The sequence below is a fragment of the Nerophis ophidion genome, linkage group LG19 (genome assembly GCF_033978795.1).
Source record: "Nerophis ophidion isolate RoL-2023_Sa linkage group LG19, RoL_Noph_v1.0, whole genome shotgun sequence".
NCBI classification, from domain to species: Eukaryota; Metazoa; Chordata; class Actinopteri; order Syngnathiformes; family Syngnathidae; genus Nerophis; species Nerophis ophidion.
Genome location: NC_084629.1, coordinates 39,374,830 through 39,389,589, shown reverse-complemented (window position 1 = coordinate 39,389,589; position 14,760 = coordinate 39,374,830). Strand labels below are relative to the sequence as shown.

At 24.8% G+C, this 14,760-nt stretch overlaps 1 protein-coding gene and 1 long non-coding RNA gene across 4 annotated transcripts in view; one reads left to right on the top strand and one right to left on the bottom strand.

The window, feature by feature from the left end:
• LOC133538369 (kinesin heavy chain-like) overlaps positions 1-7,240 on the top strand; it is a 62,836-nt gene extending 55,596 nt beyond the window's left edge. For both annotated transcript variants that reach the window (XM_061879955.1, XM_061879956.1), the window contains 2 exons: positions 6,411-6,627; positions 6,696-7,240. In XM_061879955.1, coding sequence (XP_061735939.1) covers positions 6,411-6,627; positions 6,696-6,814 — 336 coding nt within the window. In that variant the 3' untranslated portion in view covers positions 6,815-7,240. The remainder of the gene's footprint in view (positions 1-6,410; positions 6,628-6,695) is intronic.
• LOC133538370 (uncharacterized) lies at positions 6,290-13,818 on the bottom strand. 2 transcript variants are annotated; one of them, XR_009802980.1, is made up of 4 exons: positions 13,701-13,818; positions 7,255-7,334; positions 7,075-7,155; positions 6,290-6,865 (listed from the first exon to the last, which is right to left on the bottom strand). It is a non-coding gene; the product is annotated as an uncharacterized LOC133538370 (long non-coding RNA). The 2 variants fall into 2 exon arrangements; XR_009802981.1 differs by having other exon boundaries at positions 6,290-6,837.
• Between the last annotated feature and the right edge of the window lie 942 nt (positions 13,819-14,760).

The window sequence follows — 14,760 nt, the reverse complement described above, 5'->3', positions numbered from 1 at the left end:
CATGTATACACATATATATACATACATATATAGGTATGTATATACATATACATGTAGGAATATACATATACACATGTATATATACATATGTGAATATGTATATGTTCATATGTGTGTATATACATATATGTATATACATACATAATATATAAGTAAATAAATATATTCCTATAGATATATACATATGTATGTATATACATATGTTTATATATATGTATACATATGTATATACATACATATATGCATGTATACACATGCATATATTTGCATTCATGTAAATGTATGTATAAATGCATATATATATACATATGTATATATACATATATATACACGTGTATATATATACACACATAGGTATATATACACATATGTGTATATATACATGTATATACACATATGTATATATACATACATATATATGTATGTATATATGCATATGTACACAAACATATGTATGTGTTTATATGTATGTATATGTACGAACATATATGTATTTACAAATATGCATGTGTGTATATAAACATACATATATATATATGTATATGCATGAACATAAATGTAGATACACATTTACACATATTTGTACACGTATATATGTATGTATGAATATATATATTCATATCAATGTTGTATGTATATCAATACACACATACACATATATACATACACACATAACATGCATATATATAAATATTCATACATACATATATACACACACACTGTATATATATATGCATGTATATACACATATATACATACATACATATATATATATATACATGTATATGTATATACAAACATATGTATGTATATACATAGTGTATATATGTAGGTATATACACATATGTATATATATATACATGTGTATACATACTGTATGTATATGCATACATAGGTATACATATGTTTATATATGTATGTATACATATATGTATATACATACATAATGTGTATATATATGTAAATATATATGTGTATATACATATATGTTTATATATACATATATTTATGTACATATACACACATATGTATGTGTATATATATGTGCATACATATGTGTATGTATATATGCATATATATACATATGTATATATACATATGTATACACATATGTAATATATATACATACATAGATGTATGTATATACATGTACATGTGTATATATACATATATGTATATGCATGAGCATAAATGTATATACATATGTATGTGTATATACCCAAATATATGTATGTATATATACACACATATGTATATATATATATATGTGCATTCATATAAATCTATGTCTATATGCAAATATATACATAGGTATGTATACATAAATATATATACACACATATGTATATATATACATACATGTAAGTATATATACATATGTATATATACAAACATATGTATGTATATACATATATGTATGTGTTTATTTGTATGTATATGTACGAACATATATGTATATGCATATACATGTGTATATATACATACACATATATATGCATGAACATAAATGTATATAAATATTTACACATATTTGTACATGTATATATATGTATGTATGAATATATATATTCATATCAATGTTGTATGTATATCAATACATACACATATATATATATGTACATACATAACATGCATATTATATATATATATAGATACATATATACACACGTACACTGTATATATATACACATGTGTATGTATGTAAATATACATACGAACATATATACATATGTTTGTATATTTACATACATGTATATATATAAATATACAAACATGTATGTATATACATGTATCTGTATACACATGTATATACAAACATATGTATGTATATACATAGTGTATATATATATACGTATATTCATATAGACATATGTATGTATATACATACATATATGTATATGCATATATGTATATACATACTGTACATATGTGTATATACATATACATATACACATACATACTTATGTATGTATATACATATAGACATATGTATGTATATACATACATACATATATGTATATACATACATCTATATATGCATACATACATACATATGTATATATGTATGTACATACATAATGTATATACATATGCATGTATATACATATATATGTTTATATATACACATGTATATGTATATATACACATGCATATGTATATATACACATGTATATGTATATATACATATGTATATGCATACATATGTGTATGTATATATGCATATATACACCTATATATATGTATTTATACACATGTATATACATACATATATGTATGTATGTATATATACATATCTATATTTATTCAATGTATGTATATACATATGTGTTTATTTGTATGTATATGTACGAACATATATATGTATATACATATATGCATATACATGTACATGTGTATATATGTATGTATGCATATATATACATACACATATGTATATGCATGAACATGAATGTATATACATATTTACACATTTGTACAGGTGTATGTATGGATATATATATCAATGTTGTATGTATATCAATATATACATACACACATCTACATACATACATAACATGCATATATATACATATATATATATTCATACATTCATATATACACACATACACTGTATATATACATGTGTATATATGTAAATATACATAAAAACATACATATACATTCATATATATAAACACATATATACATACACACACATATACATACATACATAACATGCATATATATATATTCATGCATACATACACATACACTGTATAACCATGTGTATGTATGTAAATATACATACAAACATATATATAGATATACATACATATACATGTATGTATATGTATGTACATATACATACATGTATGTATATGTAAGTAAACATAAGTATGTATATACATACTTATGTTTGTATATTTATACACATGTATGTATATATGTATGCACATGTATATACATATATGTATACACATATATACATACGTATGTATGTGTATATACATGCATATGTATATAGGTATATGTATGTAGACATATGTATGTATATACATACATATATGTATATGCATATGTGTGTATACATACATGTATGTATATGTAAGTAAACATAAGTATGTATATACATACTTATGTTTGTATATTTATACACATGTATATATATATATGTATGCACATGTATATACATATATGTATACACATATATACATACGTATGTGTATATATATATGTATATACATGCATATGTATATAGGTATATGTATGTAGACATATGTATGTAGACATATGTATGTATATACATACATATATGTATGTATATACATACATATATATGTGTATACATATACAGTATGTATACACATATGTGTGTATACATACTGTATGTATATACATACATAATGAATATACAGACATGCAAATAAATATATATGTGTATATAAATATATATATATGTACATATACATATTTACACATATTTGTACATGTGTATGTATGGATATATATGTATATCAATGTTGTATGTATATCAATACATTCATACACATATATACATACACGCATATATATATATGTACATACATAACATGCATATATGTATATTCATACATATATACACACGTACACTGTATATATATATATATATACACATGTGTATGTATGTAAATATACATACAAACATATATATATGTATGTATATACATATATATGTTTGTATATGTATATACATATATATAAATATACAAACATATGTATATGCATACATACGTATATATGAATATATATATATATGTGTACATATATATGTACATACATGTATATGTATACACATATATACATACGTATGTATGTGTATGCATATATATGTATATACATGTATATGTATGTATATACAAACATATATATGTATTCATATACATATATAGGTAGGTATATACATATACACATATGTATATATACATATGTGGGTATACATTTGTATATACATACATATATGTGTATACATATGTGTATATGTTTATATATATACATATATGTATATACATACAAAATATATATACATATATGTAAATAAATATATTCATATGGATATATGCATATGTATGTATATACATATGTTTATATATATACACGTCTATATATGTATATACATGCATATATGTATGTATATATACACAAATATATGTATGTATATATATATACAAACATGTATGTATATATATGTGCATTCATTTAAATGTATGTATATATGTGTGTATATACATATGTATATGTACATATATACATATATATGTATATTAACATATGTATATATATACGAACATATGTATGTATGTATATACATATATGTATGTGTTTATTTGTATGTATATGTACGAACCTATATGTATATACATGTACATGTGTATATATACATACACATATATATATCTATGTGTATGTATGTAAATATACAAACATATATATATAGATATACATACATATGTATATAAATATGTATGTATATACATACATATGTTTGTATATTTATATACATGTATATATATGTATATACATATATATACATGTATACACATACGTATGTATGTGTATACATATATATGTGTATGTATATACAAACATATGTATGTGTATACATATAGACATATGCATCTATATATACATGTGTATATACATATATGTATATATGTTTATATATACATACATAATGTATATACATATATATGCAAATAAATATTTATGTGTATATACATATGTATGTATATATGTTTATACATGTGTATATGTATAAATATACATATATGTATATATACATATGTATGTATATATACACACACATATATGTATATATATTTGTGTGCATACATATGTGTATGTGTATCTGCATATATATACATATGTATATACATACACATATGTATACATATAGATATATGTATGTATGCATATATATACATATGTATATATACATACATATACATGTATACATATGTATGCATATCTATATTTATACAAACATGTATGTATATAAATATATGTATGTGTTTATTTGTATGTATATGTACGAACATATATGTATATACATATATGCATATACATGTGTATATATGTGTATATATATACACATATATATCTATATGCATGAACGTAAATGTATATACATATTTACACATGTATATATGTATGTATGAATATATATATTCATATCAATGTTGTATGGATATCAATACATACATACACACATCCACATACATACATAACATGCATATATATACATATATATATATATTCATACATACATATATACACACATACATTGTATGTATACACATGTGTATGTATGTAAATATACATACAAACATATATATATAGATATACATACATATGTATGTATATACATATGTTTGTATATTTATATACATGTATATATATATATATGTATATACATACATATGTTTGTATATTTATATACATGTATATATATATATATATATATATGTATATACATATATATGTTTACACATATATACATACATACGTATGTATGTGTATACATATGTATATATACGTGTATGTATATACAAACATATGTATGTATATACAGTGTATATATATGTAGGTATATACATATAGACATATGTATGTATATACATACATGTATGTATACACATATGTATATACATATACTATGTATATACATACATCTATATATACGTGTATATACATATATGTATATACACACATAATGTATATACATATAAATAAATATATATATGTGTATGTACATATGTATGTATGTATATACATATGTTTATATATACACATGTATATGTATACATTTACACATATATGTATATATACATATATATATATGTGTGTGCATACATATATGTGTATGTATATATGCATATGTATATATATATATATACATACACATGTATATATATACATATAACCTTATTTTTATTTTTTCGAAACCTTTTTGGAACGACAGAGTGGCCGTAACAATGCATGAACATAAATGTATATACATATTTACACATATTTGTACATATGTATGGATATATATATATATATATATATATATATATATCAAAGTTGTGTGTATATCTACATACATAACATGTATATATATATATATATATATATATTCATACATATATACACACGTACACTGTATATATATATATACACATGTGTATGTATGTAAATATACATACAAACATATATATACATATGTATATACATATATATGAATATACAAACTATGTATGTATATAGATATGTATATACATCATTGGTACTTTACGTATACTTTACTTACCTATTTACTGGGAGGTGAGGGGAGCAGCGGGCAGCAGTGGTGGCCACGCCCGGGAATGTCTTTTGTTTTTCAATCATTATTCAAAGATTGTGATCTTCCATAGCTTGTGGGTGACAATGCTGATCTTCGCTGTGAGCTGCCCAAGTTAGAAAAACGCTTCCGGGCAACCGTGGAAAGAGTGAAAGCTCTGGAGAGTTCCCTGAGGGGCGCCAAGGAGGCGGCTGTGAGGGACCGCAAGCGTTACCAACAGGAAGTGGAGCGCATCAAAGAAGTGGTCAGATTCAAGACTACAGCCAGGAGGGCCCACTCTGCTCAAATCGGTGATTTACCTCAACATTCCACCGGAAGTGTGCTGTGATGTTAACCAACTCTACTTGTGTCCATGCAGCCAAACCTGTCAGAGCAGGACATCAGAGCCAGCAGACACTTTCCATCAGAGCAGGCGGGGGGCCCTTCAGTCCACGTCTTCACTCCCTGCGACAAACAGGACATAGTCCCAGCAAGTAGTCCCGTGGTCTTGGTGCTGGTTCCTGCGCTCCACAGAAGAACACCGTCGACCTTTTAAGACCAAACATTTGATTTGTACTGTTTTTATGAATGATAATCATCATTTCATGTAGTCTATGTTTCATGTCAAGATGGACCTAGGATGATTGTCCTCCTTTTTCTGACATATGAATGTTACTTTGTTGTACAAATATCATTTGGACGTGAGGTCTTTCTTTTACAATGTGATGTCACTTCACGTCATGTGGACTTTCACGTACCTGCTCTCGGCCCAGCAGGTCTGCTTCAACACCACCGCCGTGTCACCCGCACTCCCACCTGCTGCCGTTATTTTACACCGTCTGTCAAAGAAAATAAATAAATTGTGATGCTCATCTTTAAAATAAAGTCTGCCTGCTTGTTTCACTTTCTGCAGAGAGACATCAATTTAGACTTCTTACCTCCCTGAATGTAGGTAATCACCTTTGGTCACATGACTACCAAGTTGAGGTTGTTGACTGAGTGCCTCCTAATGAAATGACTAACACAAAATAATGTACATTAATATACACACACATGTTACATTAGCAATATAGTCTGACATGAACAAATAAACAACTGAAGCCACGGCAAAATCACAATAAGTACTAAATAGTAATAAAATAGTGCAAAAAAAAGAGAAAGTAAAATCACAATAAGTACAGAACATCCTATGTATAAAACACTTGGAAATAAATACAAATTGCGCTAAAAAAACACAATAAGTACAGAAGATTATATTTATAAACACAATTAAAACTGAATGAAAACAGAAAGTAAAAGAATAAATATAATACAAATCACAATAAGGACAGAACATTCTATATACAAAAGAGTTAAAAATGCATAAAAATTCAACATAATAAAAAAAACAATAAGTACAGAACATTCTATTTATGAAACACTAATAAAAGTGCATAAAACAATGCAAAAAACAGAATGTAAAAGATTAGATATAATACAAAACCACAGTAAGTACAGAACATTTTATGTATAAAACACAATTTAAAGTGCATAAAAATTGTGCAAAAACAAAGTGAAAGATTAAAAATATTAATACAAAATCACAATAAGTACAGAACATCCTATATATAAAACACTTGGAAATAAATACAAATTGCGCTAAAAAAACACAATAAGTACAGAAGATTATATTTATAAACAATTAAAACTGAATGAAAACAGAAAGTAAAAGAATAAATCTAATAATACAAATCACAATAAGGACAGAACATTCTATATACAAAAGAGTTAAAAATGCATAAAAATTAAACATAATAAAAAAAAACAATAAGTACAGAACATTCTATTTATGAAACACTAATAAAAGTGCATAAAACAATGCAAAAAACAGAATGTAAAAGATTAGATATGATACAAAACCACAGTAAGTACAGAACATTCTATGTATAAAACACAATTTAAAGTGCATAAAAATTGTGCAAAAACAAAGTGAAAGATTAAAAATAATAATACATAATCACAATAAGTACAGAACATCCTATATATAAAACTCTTGGAAATAAATACAAATTGCGCTAAAAAAAACACAATAAGTACAGAAGATTATATTTATAAACAATTAATACTGAATGAAAACAGAAAGTAAAAGAATAAATCTAATAATACAAATCACAATAAGGACAGAACATTCTATATACAAAAGAGTTAAAAATGCATAAAAATTAAACATAATAAAAAAAACAATAAGTACAAAACATTCTATTTATGAAACACTAATAAAAGTGCATAAAAAAATGAAAAAAACAGAATGTAAAAGATTAGATATAATACAAAACCACAGTAAGTACAGAACATTCTATGTATAAAACACAATTTAAAATGCATAAAAATTGTGCAAAAACAAAGTGAAAGATTAAAAATATTAATACAAAATCACAATAAGTAAAGAACATTCTCTATATAAAACAGTTAAAAATGCATAAAAATGTAAAATTATAAAAACTCACAATAAGTACAGAACATTCTGTTTACAAAACACAAATAAAAGTCCATAAAAATAGTGCAAAAAACAGAAAGTAAAATATTGCATCCAATAATACAAATCACAATAAGTACAAAACAGTCTATATATAAAACAGTTAAAATGCATGAAAATAGCGCTTACAAAAAGAAATAACATTTAAAATAAAAACCACAATAAGTACAGAACATTGTATTTAATTAAAAGTGCACAAAAATAGTATAAAAACTAAGTAAAAGACTAAAAATAATAATACACATGACCATTAGTACAGAAAATTCTATATATAATACACAGTTAAAAGGGCAAAAAAATAGCGCTTAAAAAAGAAAAGTAAAAATAATAAAAAACACAATAAGTACAGACTATTCTACATATAAAACACAATTAAAAGTGCATAAAAATTGTGCAAAAAAGTGAAGGATTAAAAATAATAGTACAAAATCACAATACATGAAGAACATTTTCTATATAAAACACTATTAAAAGTGCAAAAAACAAAGTAAAATATCGAATAAAATACAAAACCACAATAAGTACAGAACATTCTATACATAAAACAGTTAAAATGCATTAAAATAGCGCTTAAAAAAGAAATATGAAAACATTTAAAATAAAAACCACAATAAGTACAGAACATTCTATTTAATTAAAAGTGCATAAAAATAGTGCAAAATCTAAGTAAAAGACTAAAAATAATAATAGAAATTACCATTAGTACAAAAAATTCTATATATAATACACAGTTAAAAGGGAATAAAAATAGCGCTTAAAAAAGGAAGGTAAAAATAATAAAAAACACAATAAGTACAGACTATTCTATATATAAAACACAATTAAAAGTGCATAAAAATTGTGCAAGAACAAAGTGAAAGATTAAAAATAATAGTACAAAATCACAATACACGAAGAACATTCTCTATATAAAACATTAAAAGTGCAAAACATTAGAAAGTTAAATATTGAATATAATACAAAACCACAATAAGTACAGAACAGTCTATACATAAAACAGTTAAAATGCATAAAAATAGCGCTTGAAAAAGAAATATGAAAACATTTAAAATAAAAACAATAAGTACAGAACATTCTATTTAATTAAATGTGCATAAAAATAGTGCTAAGTCTAAGTAAAAGACTAAAAATAATAATAGAAATCACCATTAGCACAAAAAAGTCTATATATAATACACAGTTAAAAGGGAATAAAAATAGCGTTTTAAAAAGGAAGGTAAAAATAATAAAAAACACAATAAGTACAGACTATTCTATATATAAAACACAATTAAAAGTGCATAAAAATTGTGCAAGAACAAATTGAAAGATTAAAAATAATGGTACAAAATCACAATACATGAAGAACATTCTCTATTTGAAACACTATTAAAAGTGCAAAAAAACAGAAAGTAAAATATTGAATATAAAACAAAACCACAATAAGTACAGAACAGTCTATACATAAAACAGTTAAAATGTATAAAAATAGCGCTTAAAAAAGAAATATGAAAACATTTAAAATAAAAACAATAAGTACAGAACATTCTATTTAATTAAAAGTGCATAAAAATAGTGCTAAGTTTAAGTAAAAGACTAAAAATAATAATAGAAATCACCATTAGCACAAAATATTCTATATATAATACACAGTTAAAAGGGCATAAAAAATAGCGTTTTAAAAAGGAAGGTAAAAATAATAAAAACACAACAAGTACAGACTATTCTATATATAAAACACAATTAAAGGTGCATAAAAATTGTGCAAAAACAAAGTGAAAGATTAAAAATAATAGTACAAAATCACAATACATGAAGAACATTTTATATATAAAACACTATTAAAAGTGCAAAAAACAGATAGTAAAATATCGAATATAATACCAAACCACAATAAGTACAGAACAGTCTATACATAAAACAGTTAAAATGTATAAAAATAGCACTTAAAAAAGAAATATGAAAACATTTAAAATAAAAACAATAAGTACAGAACATTCTATTTAATTAAAAGTGCATAAAAATAGTGCAAAATCTAAGTAAAAGACTAAAAATAATAATAGAAATTACCATTAGTACAAAAAATTCTACATATAATACACAGTTAAAAGGGAATAACAATAGCGCTTAAAAAAGAAAGGTAAAAATAATAAAAAACACAATAAGTACAGACTATTCTATATATAAAACACAATTAAAAGTGCATAAAAATTGTGCGAAAACAAAGTGAACGATTAAAAATAATAGTACAAAATCATAATACATGAAGAACATTCTCTATATAAAACACTATTAAAAGTGCAAAACAACAGAAAGTAAAATATCGACTATATTACAAAACCACAATAAGTACAGAACATTCTATACATAAAACAGTTAAAATGTATAAAAATAGCGCTTAAAAAAGAAATATGAAAACATTTAAAATAAAAACAGTAAGTACAGAACATTCTATTTATTTAAAAGTGCATAAAAATAGTGCTAAGTCTAAGTAAAAGACTAAAAATAATAATAGAAATCACCATTAGCACAAAATATTCTATATATAATACACAGTTAAAAGGGCATAAAAATAGCGTTTTAAAAAGGAAGGTAAAAATAATAAAAAACACAATAAGTACAGACTATTCTATATATAAAACACAATTAAAAGTGCATAAAAATTGTGTAAGAACAAAGAGAAAGATTAAAAATAATAGTACAAAATCACAATACACGAAGAACATTCTCTATATAAAACACTATTAAAAGTGCAAAACATTAGAAAGTTAAATATTGAATATAATACAAAACCACAATAAGTACAGAACATTCTATACATAAAACAGTTAAAATGTACAAAAATAGCGCTTAAAAAAGAAAGATGAAAACATTTAAAATAAAAACAATAAGTACAGAACATTCTATTTAATTAAAAGTGCATAAAAATAGTGCTAAGTCTAAGTAAAAGACTAAAAATAATAGAAATCACCATTAGAACAAAAAAGTCTACATATAATACACAGTTAAAAGGGAATAAAAATAGCGTTTTAAAAAGGTAAAAATAATAAAAAAACACAATAAGTACAGACTATTCTATATATAAAACACAATTAAAAGTGCATAAAAATTGTGCAAGAACAAAGTGAAAGATTAAAAATAATAGTACAAAATCACAATACACGAAGAACATTCTCTATATAAAACATTAAAAGTGCAAAACATTAGAAAGTTAAATATTGAATATAATACAAAACCACAATAAGTACAGAACATTCTATACATAAAACAGTTAAAATGTATAAAAATAGTGCTTAAAAAAGAAATATGAAAACATTTAAAATAAAAACCACAATAAGTACAGAACATTCTATTTAATTAAAAGTGCATAAAAATAGTGCAAAATCTAAGTAAAAGACTAAAAATAATAGAAATCACCATTAGTACAAAAAAGTCTATCTAATACACAGTTAAAAGGGAATAAAAATAGCGCTTAAAAAAGAAAGGTAAAAATTATAAAAAAAACACAGTAAGTACAGACTATTCTATATATAAAACACAATTAAAAGTGCATAAAAATTGTGCAAAAACAAAGTGAAAGATTAAAAATAGTACAAAATCATAATACATGAAGAACATTCTCTATATAAAACACTATTAAAAGTGCAAAACAACAGAAAGTAAAATATCGGATATAAAACAAAACCACAATAAGTACAGAACATTCTATACATAAAACAGTTAAAATGCATAAAAATAGCGCTTAAAAAAGAAATATGAAAACATTGAAAATAAAAACCACAATAAGTACAGAACATTCTATTTAATTAAAAGTGCATAAAAATAGTGCAAAATCTAAGTAAAAGACTAAAAATAATAGAAATCACCATTAGTACAAAAAAGTCTATATCTAATACACAGTTAAAAGGGAATACAAATAAAGCTTAAAGAAAAGTAAAAATAATAAAAAACAATAAGTACAGACTATTCTATATATAAAACACAATTAAAAGTGGGTAAAAATTGTGCAAAAACAAAGTGAACGATTAAAAATAATAGTACAAAATCATAATACATGAAGAACATTCTCTATATAAAACACTATTAAAAGTCCAAAACAACAGAAAGTAAAATATCGACTATAATACAAAACCACAATAAGTACAGAACATTCTATACATAAAACAGTTAAAATGTATAAAAATAGCGCTTAAAAAAGAAATATGAAAACATTTAAAATAAAAACAATAAGTACAGAACATTCTATTTAATTAAAAGTGCATAAGTCTAAGTAAAAGACTAAAAATAATAATAGAAATCACCATTAGCACAAAAAAGTCTATATATAATACACAGTTAAAAGGGAATAAAAATAGCACTTTAAAAAGGAAGGTAAAAATAATAAAAAAACACAATAAGTACAGACTATTCTATGTATAAAACACAATTAAAAGTGCATAAAAATTGTGCAAAAACAAAGTGAAAGATTAAAAATAATAGTACAAAATCACAAAACATGAAGAACATTCTCTATATAAAACACTATTAAAAGTGCAAAAAAACTAAGTAAAATATCGAATATAATACAAAACCACAATAAGTACAGAACATTCTATACATAAAACACTATTAAAAGTAAAAAAAACAGAAAGTAAAATATTAAGTATAATAATACAAAACCACAATAAGTACAGAACATTATATACAAAAACACAATTAAAAGTACATCAAATAATGCAAAAAACAAAACAGACAAGCTTGGTAACTCCGCTAGCTTGATGCTAACACACAATGGATTTTGTCACTGACAGGCTAACGCAAATTAGTATTTTAATCGCGATTTTTTTTTTTAACAGTCGCAAATATCCATACAATGAGATGTTAACTTGAAAAAAACCAGCAGATACTTACAGTATATTTTCCAAAGTGTGAAGATATGACCGCTGACTTTGTGCTGTTGAGACTTTGAGAGCCAACAAACAAGGAAGCCATTACTGAACCAGGGCTTCCCGCCTCCACTGTCGCCCTCCTATGACGTCATCGGCAAGGCGACACTCTGAGCCATGACGTGACAACAATCATTAAAACAATCAAACGTTGTATTGTAGACAGAAACCTGTTGTGTCAAACTATTCAAAGTGCCAACATTTCCAATGTTATGTGACAAACCTGCCATGAGAGGGCAGTAGAAGGCATGTTTTGTCCAGGACCAGTACGTCACGTGTGATTGGCTAATATCAAGAGGGCTTGAAACGCAATGCATTGTGGGTCAAGCTGGACTCTGAATTGATCGTCTTCCTGACTTTCTTCTCAAGAGTAAAAAACTGCTGGTCAACTCAGCCAAGACTGTTGATACTCTGCACATATAGGCTTATTTTGTCAGGTTTAGTGCACATATAGGCCTGTTTTGTCAGGTTTAGTGGAGATATAGGCCTCTTTTGTCAGGTTTAGTGCACATATAGGCTTATTTTGTCAGGTTTAGGGCACATGTAGGCCAATTTTGTCAGGTTTAGTGCACATGTAGGCCTATTTTGTCAGGTTTAGTGCACATGTAGGCTTATTTTGTCAGGTTTAGTGCACATGTATGCCTATTTTGTCAGGTTTAGTGCACATATAGGCTTATTTTGTCAGGTTTAGTGCCCATGTAGGCTTATTTTGTCAGGTTTAGTGCACATGTAGGCCTATTTTGTCAGGTTTAGTGCACATGTAGGCCTATTTTGTCAGGTTTAGTGCACATGTAGGCCTATTTTGTCAGGTTTAGTGCACATGTAGGCTTATTTTGTCAGGTTTAGTGCACATGTAGGCTTATTTTGTCAGGTTTAGTGCACATGTAGGCCTATTTTGTCAGGTTTAGTGCACATGTAGGCCTATTTTGTCAGGTTTAGTGCACATGTAGGCCTATTTTGTCAGGTTTAGTGCACATGTAGGCCTATTTTGACAGGTTTAGTGCACATGTAGGCCTATTTTGTCA